The 12,768-nt window shown below is 47.7% G+C and overlaps 1 protein-coding gene across 2 annotated transcripts in view; it reads left to right on the forward strand.

The window, feature by feature from the left end:
• The first annotated feature begins 10,256 nt into the window (after positions 1–10,256).
• LOC119166806 (homeobox protein Meis1) overlaps positions 10,257–12,768 on the forward strand; it is a 388,227-nt gene continuing 385,715 nt past the window's right edge. For both annotated transcript variants that reach the window (XM_037418168.2, XM_037418169.2), the window contains exon 1: positions 10,257–10,749. In XM_037418168.2, the coding sequence (XP_037274065.1) occupies positions 10,738–10,749 (12 nt within the window). In that variant the 5' untranslated portion in view covers positions 10,257–10,737. The remainder of the gene's footprint in view (positions 10,750–12,768) is intronic.

The following is a 12,768-nucleotide window of genomic DNA, read 5'->3' on the forward strand; positions in this document are numbered from 1 at the left end:
CCTGAAATGGTTAGTTTATCTAATGCATATATCCCGATGATTGTAGACTTTTAAAATATAATACGTGGTCCGTAGTTTGAGGCTGTGTGTATAGACAAATTCCACCGGACTTACGTCACGAAAATGCGGTGGCGCTGTCTTGGTGGGCAAAAGACGCTCTGCCTACCGCAGTGTATGCTGCGTTTTCAATGGTGCATGTGGTGTTCTCAGTCAAGCAACAAGGAAAAAAAATGATATGCCGACGAGCTGCTTCGCCGTTGGATGTGAGTCGCATCTCACAGCTTAGTTTTGATGGTTGCTGCATATCGCAGCCCTCAGCGCTTATGGTTTTCACAGCGCTTAAGGCACCTCACAACGTCGTTTTGTTAGCGCACATCGCAGTGCTCAGCGCTTATGGCGGAAGTTACGAGCGGACGTCGCTATAATTTTACCCATAATGTCGACATTGGCCTACCTGTGTTTACAAACGTAGAATGGTTCTATAGTTTGTCGCATTTAGACAGAAAAAAAAAAGAGCTCACTTTGAAAAGCTGGGCCGAAAAACGTCATAAAAGACAGTTGAATTACCTTGTGAGACATGACGTGATGTTGCTCGGATGTTTCCCTAGAATGAATAAAACACGTCGATATTAGTGCTTGGAAGCAGAACATCAAGATTTGAGAGCTTTTTAACGGCGCCTTCAGAGGGTCAAAAAAAGACAGGATGTCGCAATCTTTTCGCGCCTTCGCAGATAGAAAGCGCACATCACGCTGAACGAGCCTTCCAAAAGACACCCATGCCAATTTTTTTTCCCAGCGTCTATTCTTATTTCGTTTTTATTTTATCAATTTATTTTAACCTTGAAACTTCAAGGGGGACGGGAGCGTGCGCAATCCTGCAGCCTGCCTCGCCGTGTTGCCGCCATCTTTCACAACACGCCTGCGTGTACCTTCGAATGTGTTGCGCAACGCCTCATTATCCGTGTTGCTAGCGCACCTTTTGTGCCTACGTCACACGCCCGCTAACTCTGAATGTGCAATACTGGTCATGTAGCCAACAAACGGCCAAAGGCTCGATGTGCCACTCCTCCTCGACCCTCTCCGCCCCCCTCCTCTCTCCCCCCTCACTCAGCTCGCCTCTTTGCGGGCTAATCGCCTTTTATTTGTACGCTTTCCTATTTCGGTGCACGCCAGTCGGACTTTAGGGTGAAACAGATTGCTCGCTGGCAACATTGTGGCTACTGAAGCGTTTCGTGAAGGATGCTGTGCAGTGCTCAGTGACGGCAATGGGTTGCACTTACAAAGCCAGCGGTTTCAAAAGTTCAAGCAAAACTCCGATATTCCTTCATTTGAGCCTAGCTGGTGCATTGTTCCTCGTGTTAAAACTTCAGCGCAAACACCCAAGAGGCGTACGCAAAATCTGCTGCTAAATGAACAGGACTTCTTGGTTTTAAGAGAGCCTATTTGTATAAAAAGAGCCTATTAATAAGAGAACCTCCTTGAAATGGTAGTTTTTCGCTTTCTATACCATGGCAAAAAATAAATAAATAATCGTGAGGCTGTAGAGGGCATGGTCTCTGTGTGCCCAACCCTGGCTACACCACTGCCCGAAATAGTACATCGCTGATGACACTCATGCTATGTTTATAAGCACTATTTTAATTACTCCTCGCATAAGGAGAATGATTCTTCGCAGTCCTTGTCGGCAAATCTGCTATCGCAAACCGCTGTATTGAAAGTGAGGAGGGCTAATAAAATTAACTTCCACAAGTTGTCTCAGCCATGGATGTTTCCGGGACTCCTTGTGGACTGTCTAAGAAAGGATGGATTCCTTGAAGTGCGAAAAAAGAAAGAGGAGGTGGGTCATAAGAAAGATAACGCTTTATGCAGCGTTAGACAGGTGCGTTTCATGTCTCCCTGACAAAGAATAGTCCGACTATAAAGTGCTACGTCAGTTAGATCTCACCGTCTTGTCAATAAGTTGTGCGATCTTTAGCCCCAGTCAACCTTTTTTCTAGCTATGCTTGTTCTTCAAATATGCAAGCTTTGAAATGGTATACTTGCGTGCGTGCACATGTTGCTGAAAACTGCAACGAAAACCTCTCACGGTGAAGGAGAACAAAAGTCAGTTCTGCCACAATGTAGACATGTTATGCGGTGAAGCATAATAAAATTTAGAAAGGGTGATTGTCACGGGACAGTGTGTGCCTATCTATACAAGAAAAGAAAGTGCTTTTTAATTTTTTTTTAATGCAGTGGGCACTCTCGGCTGGATTTCGCCACTGGTGTCGTCGCCTATGCCATGCATCGTATATATATGCACGTATATATATATATATATATATATATAAATATATGAAAACGCAAGAAAGAAAATAAAAAGGACTCGGCTGCGCGGAATCGAACCTTGAACCTCCGCGTCGTGCAAGCGACGCGTTAATCACTGAGCCTCCAAGAGGTACCTTCTTCAACGTTCAAACGGCAAGCTATTCAAATCTACCCCTTACCGCTGTTGGCGGGCATAACGGGGGGGAAGGGGGGGCTATCGTGTTTTCAGCGTTATCTGCAAGATGTCGCATTGAGCGTGTGGCGGCTCTCATCTCTCACGCGTACTTTGGCCCGCGTAGAGAATAAGGTGGTGTATGCTCGATTGCGCGCCCTTATCTTGCAGTGGGGAGAATCGTACGTCTTGGCTAGCCTTTGAATTTCGTCGGAACGATTCTGTTGTGGTTACCGGGCGCACAAAGGGCACTGCAATCGTTGCACAGCCTCCGTTTGCGAAAAGGGCGCGCTTTTCAGACGCAGAGAAGTAACAACTGAGACGCTTATTCGCGTTTATCTGTACCTGTGAGTACGTTTCGTGCGTCCTTTGTGCGTGAGAAACGCGGGGCACGTTTCGATCTGCTTCCCATTCTGCGCGTGACCTTCCGATTTGTTGCCATCGCGTTCATTGCTTCGCCGTTGTGACAAAGCCGTGACTTTTTTTTCCGAGCATGGGTTTCGTGGAAATCCACGAATGGCTTCTCGGACCCCCTGTGATCCGCGAACCCGCATTACAAAACCACTGGCCCACACTTTGAGGCAGGGGCGTAGCCGGGGGGTGGTACACAAGAACCGTGCCCCCCCCCCCCCCCTAATTTTTTTCGCTTTGGCATAGAGAGCGATTCAAGGTGGTACCCCTTTCAAAATCAAAGGAGTGCCCCCCCCCCCCACCGCCTAAAAAAAAGTCTGCCTACGCTCCTGCTTTGAGGCTTCTGGGTGAAACTGCAACGCGAAGGTACTCGTCCCATGCTATTTGTCCCAAATTATTGTCTTTATTACGGAAGGGTTGAAAAGCGGGGTAGTTGGGACAGATTCATACTGAAATATTGGCAGCGCAAACCAACAGGATGCAAAAGGAGGAGACGAACCATACTAAACTTATATTAAACGCATACTTACCCATATTAAACTGATAGAGTGTGTGAAACAAAAGATGCCCCCTTTTTTTTGTTACCTCACGGGTGTTTTATTTTGCCACTAGTAAGATGGCGGATTTTTGACTTCATCGTAGACACGTAAGAAACACTCCAGTAATTTTTTTTTAATCCTCCTGGGTCGAACCTCACCAAAAAAAAATTTAAAAAAAGATAACTACCGCTTATTTTCTATTACCTGTACAGCCTACCTTCCATTAAGATATTTAGACAGCTACCTAATTTCAGTTTCTGGGGTAACCCTACGACACCCAACCAACACGAGCACTTTAGTTGTTTTCGCCGCAACGTAGGGCTTTGCTGAGGCGAAGTATGCATCAAACCGAGCACGAGCGTTGTTATGCCTTCTGCGGAGAGTAACAACACAGAAAAAAATATAAGAAAAAAAATAAACGATATATCGCACCGTCGTCAAAGTGAACGAGTCACTTGGACAGGATAACATGCTACGGAGAGCAGCTCAGTCGGAATAAGAGGTCCCAACAAGTGCCTTTGCCCGTGAGCACAATCCTCTCGGTTGAAGACCGGCGTGGTTAACAAAAAAGAAAAAAAAGTTTCACGGCTCTTTCGAGCTGGCATAAGTACATTAGGAGTCGTTCGGGCATTAGGAGTTAGCGCTTTTGCCAGAGGTCGCCTCGATCGCGTGTCTCTTCTCGTTCTGTCGTCACCACCGCTCACGCTTGGCAGCGAAGAAAGACTCGTCCCGCTTCCGTCAAGCAGCCCTCTTTGTAACATCGCCTGCTTTATTATTTGTATACATTTTTTTTTCTCTTTACACCACGTTTCGTCCTCCTCTAGAGTAGTTAGACCTTCCTTTCGCTCCTTTTTTTTTTTGTATGGATTCATAATGCTTGACGGAAGCAAAATGGCTCCCCAGTTTGCTCTGTTGTGTATGCGTCGGTTTGACGAGGGGGAGGAGGCTCACAGCGGGGCATCAAGACCAGAGACAGGAGTTAGTGAGGAGCTAGATCTGCAATGGGGAGGAGGCTAAAGACGACGTCGACGAGGCGGCGGCGGTGGTGGTTCCGAAACGCCGTTCCGTTCCGACACCTTGGTTTGAAAACGTATGGAGAGGGGGGAGGCGTACTGAGGAGAGAGAGAAGGAACGTTTCGTGCCAAGCTGCTAAAAATAGTCGGCCGCGACTCCCGGGGTGTCTGCAGCTAGCTCTGTTGTAGCCGCTGTTGTGGCCCTTCTGATCTCATCTCTTTCACGCGCGCGCATTCCCCTCCTCTCCCTGCGATCTCGTGCGCGGAACGTTTTCTCTCTCTCTCTCTCTCTCTCAAGGTTTCCGAAAAAAAACGCACCCCTGACGCGGAGTCTCGCCTCCGGTTTGCCCCCCCCCCCCCCACCCCCCCCCCCCCCCCCTTCTGTACCTGCTCATTTCAGTGTTTAGCTTTCTTGCGTAGTTTTGGGCTCGCTACTGATGCGTGGCTAGCCGCACGTCCCGAAGAAAAGGCTCTCGGCAACAAGAACGCCTGGAACACGAATAAAGCCCCCCCCCCCCCCTTTTTTTTTTTGAAACCGGGGCATGCAGCATGGGCCGTCTCCGCAAGCTCATATCTCCCTTCTTATAACCATACTTTTTTCAACCTCTGTTTAGCCGACGGTCCCCCTTTTTGCAAGGTGCTGCCCGCCTTTCAACACGCTCACACGTAGAACGCGAAACGCTTTGCTAAGCCGCGTCTTCAAGGCTTGTAGGCCGGACCTGTCCGGACCTGGCCTGTGTTGTGGCTAAGCTGGATGCAGTTTTTTTCTTTCTTTCAACGCTTCTTTACACTAAGGAAAATACATAGCGCATAAACGAACACGGGACCAGAGTGCGAAGGGACGAGCTCTACTTTCAGCAAGGCGAACTTTCTTACATGCTTCATCAAAAGCGAAATTCGGCGGTCGGCATACCGTGGGGACGTCAGCATTCCATGAGGTCAACGCGAGTGATGTTAAAAAAAATCGTCACACGATCACGTCACAAGATGACGTCTTAATGACACCACGAATCGCCAAACCTTGTGACGTCATCATGAGGTCACATGATTACGTCATCACACCACCGTCGATTGCTTAAAGGTGTGGCGATCACGGAGGCAGCGCAAAACTAGGTGAGAAGATGGAACCAGAAGATGGCGTTCGGCTTAGAGTCGTCTCAGGCAATGCATAAGAGAGAAAGACCCTGTTAGTCCTTGCAAATTGTGCGTGTATATAAGCAAAATATCTGAAACTGCAAGAATGAACGAATGTGTCATTCTACGGAAAATAGAGCTGCTGCGTTTTTATTCTTTGATAATGCTGCTGTCGCCGAGCTCCCACTCATCAGCTGTCCGGGCTGTTTCAAACGCTTCGACTGTTTTTCTTGTTCTTCTTCCTGGTACTTGCGTCGTTGTCGTCTTGTCATGGGTTCGTTTCTGTGCCATGCTTCCTGCTCAGCGACCACCAGGCAACCCTCCGAAACCCTATCCCTCCTGAAGGGCTCCCTACACACATCCTCTCCCTTCCCCAACCTCCTCTCCACTCTCAGCCAAGACACGTGACCACTCTGAATTGGCCCATTGTACGTGTTTTCTTAAGGGAACTATGCGCGGCGCGTATTGCTTCAGCGGTGCGATTTTTCTACCGCGCGTCGCTTCAACCAACGCACCGATGCTCTACGTTTCGTCCTGTCCGTCTCATACATAACTATACACAAAGAGCGGCAAGCGCTGAATCGCGGCGCACTGTTACCGCTCGAATAAAAATAAAACCAACCCTGCGCCGCACCCCGCCCAGCTGCTGTGTGGCCTTGACTCCTTTCTCTCTCTCTCCTAACCTGGCCTTCGTCCTTTCTATTTCTTCCACACATCCACGTATAGGACTTCTGGCAAAGGACGTTCCTCGAGATTCAGCGTTCTCGCATGAACGCATCTAGTTTCTTGGCGTTCTGTAGGTGGGTCAGGACCCCCAGCCGATGGAATCTCTGACGTGCAGTAGCAAAAAAAAAAAAAACAATAAAGGAGCAGAAAGGGGGTGTGGCAGAGGACTAAGGGCGCAAGGCTGCGTAATCTCGCTAAAACCGCTTATTAGGTTAAAGGGCTTTTCGTTCACTCCATTCATCTAGGAGCACGCTCTCCTCTCTTCAGAGACTTGGTAGGGAAAGCAGACGTCTGCCATGTTCCCGGAGAATTGGTTCGCACTTTTGAGCCAAACGTGTTTTCTTGTCTGCATTTTATACTTCTGTTGTTTTGCATATTTTAGCTATTTTTTTTTTTTGGAATACGAGAGAGGGGTTGAGATTGGTGACTGTCTCTTGACTCAGTTCTGCCACGTATTTCTGTAAGCGAACAATGAGCCTAAGGGTACTTTGGGAGAGAGGGACGAGCATCGTAGACCTCGGGTTCAAAATGCAAACAGCTTGGTGTAAAATTCGGTACTGTAGCAGGTGACGTAGAATGACGTCACAATTAGTCGGAATTATACATTCTTAGTTAGGCCCTTTGCATGGAATACTTCATCTGTCGGTGTTTAGTCTTTTTCTCTCCTCCTACCCCTCTTTTTTTTTTTCTGACGAGCCACAATAGTCTCGTGTGCTTAAAACCAAGCTCACTGAACAGGATGACCTCACCTTTTGAACATGCTAATTTTTTAAAAAAAAAGCATGCTTATGAATAGCGCAGAGCTGAATATCTCCCGTACTCAGCCTATCTCTCTGTAATCTCGCTCAGTTGACTACTTCCGAGGAGTGTTTAGAGTGAACACCAGAGCAAAGTGAAGGGGCCGTTACTAGGGGGGGGGGGGGGGGAGTTGAGGGGGCTCGGTCATTTCCCGAAATATTTTTCATGCTTCAAAAGGGAAAATTTCGGGCGATACTAAAATACTTACGCGCATTCACATCGGTCATCGATTGTCGAAATTAGGCTTTCTGCACACGAACACCCATCGAACAAAATTCCTTGGTACGGTCCTGCTAGATGGTGTACTTAACTGAAAGATCTCGAATATTCGCGAAGTGTTAAATGGGAAAAAATGATGTGTTGTGGGTGTTTTGTGCTTACTATGTGTATTCTGGCGTATTTTTTTACAGTTGTTGTTCTTGCATGCACATTGTACCGCAACAAAAAGAGTTGCCGATGAACGTGTTCACATACAACAGCCAACAGGAAGTAGACCCGACACGATATCCTTTAGAAGTAAAGAGCTAGATGAAGCCGACACATCTTATTTTCGCGCCGATTCTGAAACACACACAGAGAGAGCGCTTGGAGCGCCACTCCAGCGCGAGCGGAGGCTCTCCATGCAATGTCCTGCCGCCTTCGCGCCGCCATCACACACCTTCTCTCTGCTTTTCATGACTTCTTCCAAACACTACAGCAGCTTCGCGCGAAAAACTCCGCCGCAAGCTCTCTCGCCAGCAGCTGCCCGGTACGCCGGCGCATTCCCTTCTTTTACCCCTGCAATCCCCCGTCTTGGCTGAGAAAGAGACCCCCCCCCTGCTATCTAAGTGAGCGCACCCCCCCCCCCCCACCTCCTGCGACCCGTCAGTCATTCGCGCGCGACCAATCACGACAAAATGCTTCCGTGGCGCGGCGCGCCTAATCTCCTCCCCCCGGCACAGAACCGCGCCGGCGGCGGCGCAGTGCAGTCACCGCCCCCTCGCACCGAACTCCGCCGCCGAGCGGGACGAGCTCGCCTGTTAGGAGAGGGGCGCCCCGAGCTTGCTCTCCCCGCCGAAAAAGAAACGCCCGGCAGGGAACCACCGCTCGCTCCTCGTCGTCGACATCGGCGACCACGAATGCAGCAGCAGTAGTCGGCGCGGTTCCGCCGATCCTGGCTTCCACGCGTTCGCTCTTCTTTGCCAAGCCCTCGCCACCGCAGGGGCCCGTCTGCATTACAACTCCCCACTGAACGCGCGCGCCTCACTCCGGCAAATCGACGAGGGCCCTTCGTTTTGGAAATTGTGAGCTCGAACCAACTGCCGTACTTGGTTTCATTTTAGGAAGTGTGATCGCCCGTGTGTGTGTGTTGGAGCGCCGGGCGCGCGTCAGCGCGCGTGTGAGGTTGGTTGGACGGTGGGGACCGCCTTCGCTCTCGCGCTCGGATTTTTCGTCAACGACGGAACTGTGGCCCCGAACACCCCAGTGAGAGCATCTTGATCAACGCCGACTCTCGGTGCTTTGCCCGTCACGTGGTACTGCTGCTGCAAACGCCGTGTCCGCCTGTCAGCTGTGTGGAGCGTGCGATATCGGTGGGAGGGCAACCGGTGTTTTGAAAAGAAAACGTGTCGGCTTTCTGCGACGCTTCGCAAGGAGGTAATCGTGATAATCGTTCGCTGGTGTTTGAATTACTCCTTACCTCGACCGGTGATCGTCCGTCGGCTGCTTCCTCGAATCGTCACATCGAAGTGTGCGTGTGAAGTGCTGTGTGGTTCATTTTTTTTTCATCGAGTGTAGGGGGCGGTTCTTCGGCAAAGGTTTCTTTCAGAAAAGGTAGTTTTTTTAGATAATTGGCTCTGTTTGTTTTTTTCTTTTCGAATTTTTAATCAGGCGCAGCTAAGTGTTCAACTAATCACGGTGGGTTCACGTTGCGTTGGTCGATTGAACCCAGTGCCGCCGCTGTTCACTTGGAACACGGACGTGGCGCTACAAACGCGCTGGACTAAGTTCCTCATGTGTTCCAACCTGGTAGTCGCGTTCCCTTTTAGGTGATTCGGTTCTGATTCGGTACCCCCCATTTTTTTTTTGTTTTTCCATCTTTTCGGGGGGGAAAAGTTCTTGTTTCGTTTTTCGAAATTTGTATTTGTTTTATACCTTTTTTTTTGTCACCAAATCATTGACGAAGCTTTTATATTTTAAAATTCGTTGAAACCAACGTAAGTTTGTGTATTCAAAGCAAAGACGAAATAAACACAGGGTCCCTTCAAAATTTTTTCCACCTGATTCGTGTCGGCTTTATTGTAGTTTAGGTTTGACCAGAATAAGGTTTCGTTTGGTAAGCTAAGCAGCTATCTGGGCCAATCAACCAGCAACGTGATCACCTGTAATTTTTTTAACATTAATTGGTACACGCGTTATACTGAGCTTGTTAGTGAGACCTTGTGACACCGTTACCCTACATCGGGCGTGACAGCTTGTTTCCACTGTCGTCGACCAAGGAACCATCTTCGTCACCCAGTTCTTCAAGTACGCCCCACCAGTCCTCTTCTTGGTTCAACGATTGTGGGATTACTGTTTTCTTTTTTTTCTTTCTGTGTCGCTGATCCATCGCCTCTGGGAAAAGATCTCAGGCTTTCGGGAGGATCGCCGATTTCTGACCCTTGCTTCGCTGGAAACGTCGACCAGTTTTTTTTTTTTCTCGCATACCGCCAGAACCCCGGAAGAAAGAAAGACCACCACCGCTGCTGATTTGTGGAAGAAAAAAAAAAGAAAATTTCAGAAGAGTTGATTGAAGACGACCGCTGACATTGCCAACATTCAGAGAAGGTCCGGCAGTTCTGACCACGCCAGTCTGTGTACAAGAAGAAAGACTGACTCTGCAAGCGTGCGCACATTGCTACTCTGAAAGGCCAAGAGACATCTGCAAGACCATCAGTCGGTCCTTGTATGAAATAAGACCATCGTCGTCATCCTCTTCGACTACGATATTTTTTTGTGTGTTGTGTTGTCGCCTCAAGGGTGCATCCGAAGCTCGCTGTCGCACCGTGTGTTGAACTGGTGTCCCCCAAAATCCCCGTGTTTCGAAAGATTGCGAGGAGAGAAAGCAATCCACAACACTTAATTGTGTCTTTGGGAGTGTACGTGCATTTACTGCACCGAACAACCCTCTTCGTCGATTTCAACTTCGCTTTTTTTTTCTTTTTCGACAAGAAGACGTGTCCTCGACTCGCCTCCCTAATCTTGGTTAATAGAGTTCTGAGAAAACACCGTCCTATACTCCGAGCGTCGTCAACCCTTTAGCTCGACAACGACCTTCGTTAGAGAAGAATCTTCGGTTGGACCCATCGTACTCGAGCCGTACAACAGAATAGGGAGAGGAGGATTTCCCTGGCTGACGTCTTTGTGGTATCGCTGTGTTGGCCTGTATACCTCGCCGCCGCAAGTTTTTGTGTGGTGTTCGAAAAACTTGCCCGGATCGAGAGGGGGACGTGAAGAGAGGTTCCGGTTTCTGCAGCTTCACTCGTGGAAAGAGCTTCGGCCTTTTGTGTAGTGTCAGTGCTTAAAAAAAAAGGTACGCAGAAAACGCCGTTGACGACCACAAGCATCCCACTGTGTCACGGGGAAGCTGCTAAAAGCTAGGAACTTCCAAAAAGTCGAGATGGCTCAACGGGTAAGCACGACTTTCCTGTTTCGATTTGTTTGCTTTTCTTATTCCACCGTCGTCAGGTGTTCCTTTGCGGCGTGAGTACGTCGTGTAAACGTGCTCAGTCTTGTTCGTCGTAGACGGTGGAACCAACGTTATTAGTAACGTTGGGTGGAACTAGAAGCTGAAATTTTAGTAGCCGAGTTTTTTTTTTTTTTTGCATCTGATAGGTATGAATATTTTGGATGTGTGCACTTTTGCTTGAGATAGTTATAGCGCGAGAACAAAACGACGACACAGAGACAAGAAGGACACGAGCGCTCGTGTCCTTCTTGTCCCTGTGTCGTCGTTTTGTTATAACTATCGTCATGCCATGCCAACTAGCCCAAGCTGCCACACTGCACTTTTGCTGTATACTTTGGTGTTGCTGTTCTTCGAAGTATTGCTGCGACTTGGTTTGGACACATCGTTCGCATGAATATTTTCCAAGAGTTGATAGAGTCCTTCAAAGCTGACAGTTTTGACAGTACCAGAATCGTTCGAAGTATTGAAGGACTCTGGTAGTACTTACACCCTTGTGTCTAGTGGGTCTAGTGGCTGTCAGCTGCAAACCCGCAGGTCGCGGGGCCGAAACCCGGCCGCGGCAACCGCATTTCTGATGGAGTTCAAAATGCTTGGCTTGGATTTAAATGGACGTCAATAAGTCCCAGACGGACCAAATTTCCGGAGGCCTCCTCTACGGCGTATCTCATAGCCGTTTTGAGACGTTAAACACCAACATTTCTTTCTATTGGTAATGCTTATAAGGATCCCAATTGGTTAACAGTCAAGTAGGTTTGCAAAAACGCGCAGCAATATTAACCAGCAGTGGTAAAATGAACTCGTTTTAATAACATGCCGTAGACTAGCAGCTTGCAAATGAAATTCATGATGTACGTTTTCAAATTTCAAACGCAGGGGATGTCTTTAATTCGGAATCAGGTTGTCTAATGACACTGTTAGTAAATTTGCGCGGTAAGTCTACAATAATTTACGCGTAAATTTTGGTGCGTAGCACGCTTTGCCCAATGCATTTCTTATTCAACGATACTGACGGTTACTCGCTGAGTATAAGTGAAAATGTGTTTTTATTTCGACCAATACGTGCACTCTTTGATTATAAGAGAAATGATGCAATATTTTGAAGAAAAAAAATATTGACACTAGTTGGTTATCGCTGAGTCAGCGGGCACTAAGAATAACTTACTAATAATAATTTCCTCGTCTGTCAGGTTAGAGGAGAACGATAGCTTGAATTCCTCTTATTCGAAGAAAGTGACAAATGATGAGCTTTATTGATATCTCTCATTACGACAGTTGTTTATATACGATATAAAACCGCTATGCTGCCGACCGGACGTCCGATCCTGTCCAAACCTTAAATTCAAGAGGTTTTCAAGCCTTTTCAAAATTAAAGCTGTTTTTTTTTTCATCAATGAAGCAAGGATTTAATTGCGTCAATTCGCAGTTTGAAAGGTCTTGACCAAATTTCCCAGTGCTGTTTGATTGTGTGCTGTTCTAATATATCTAGGTATAGTATTCTGTCAGCCTGAATCCAAAATGTACAACGTATTGCATGGGCGAGTCCAAAAGCACAAGCACCTCTTAATAAAACGTATGTTCTGTAAATAACGTCCTGTTTGCGTCCGAATTTCCAAGTTAACGTAATAAACACGCGTAGAATTATCGTATGCTAATGCTATCACTTTGCGGACATATACCAGAAGCGAGCACCGAAGAAAGATTTACAGTTAGTAATTTGAGGCTCATATCATATAGGGCGTATCGTGGGGGAATCAACTGATGTAGAGCGCGTCTCTCATAACCATATGGTGGTTTTGGGACGTTAAACCCCACATATCAATCAAATCAACTGATGTAGAGCGTCCGCGATATATGCATCACCCACCGAAACATACAACAATAAGCCAAACTATAGTAGATTACAAGATAAGAAAAAAATCGACTCTGGTTCACAGCGATCGCTGCCCCTCCCACATAACATGG

This window comes from Rhipicephalus microplus, chromosome 6 (assembly GCF_043290135.1).
Source record: "Rhipicephalus microplus isolate Deutch F79 chromosome 6, USDA_Rmic, whole genome shotgun sequence".
NCBI classification, from domain to species: Eukaryota; Metazoa; Arthropoda; class Arachnida; order Ixodida; family Ixodidae; genus Rhipicephalus; species Rhipicephalus microplus.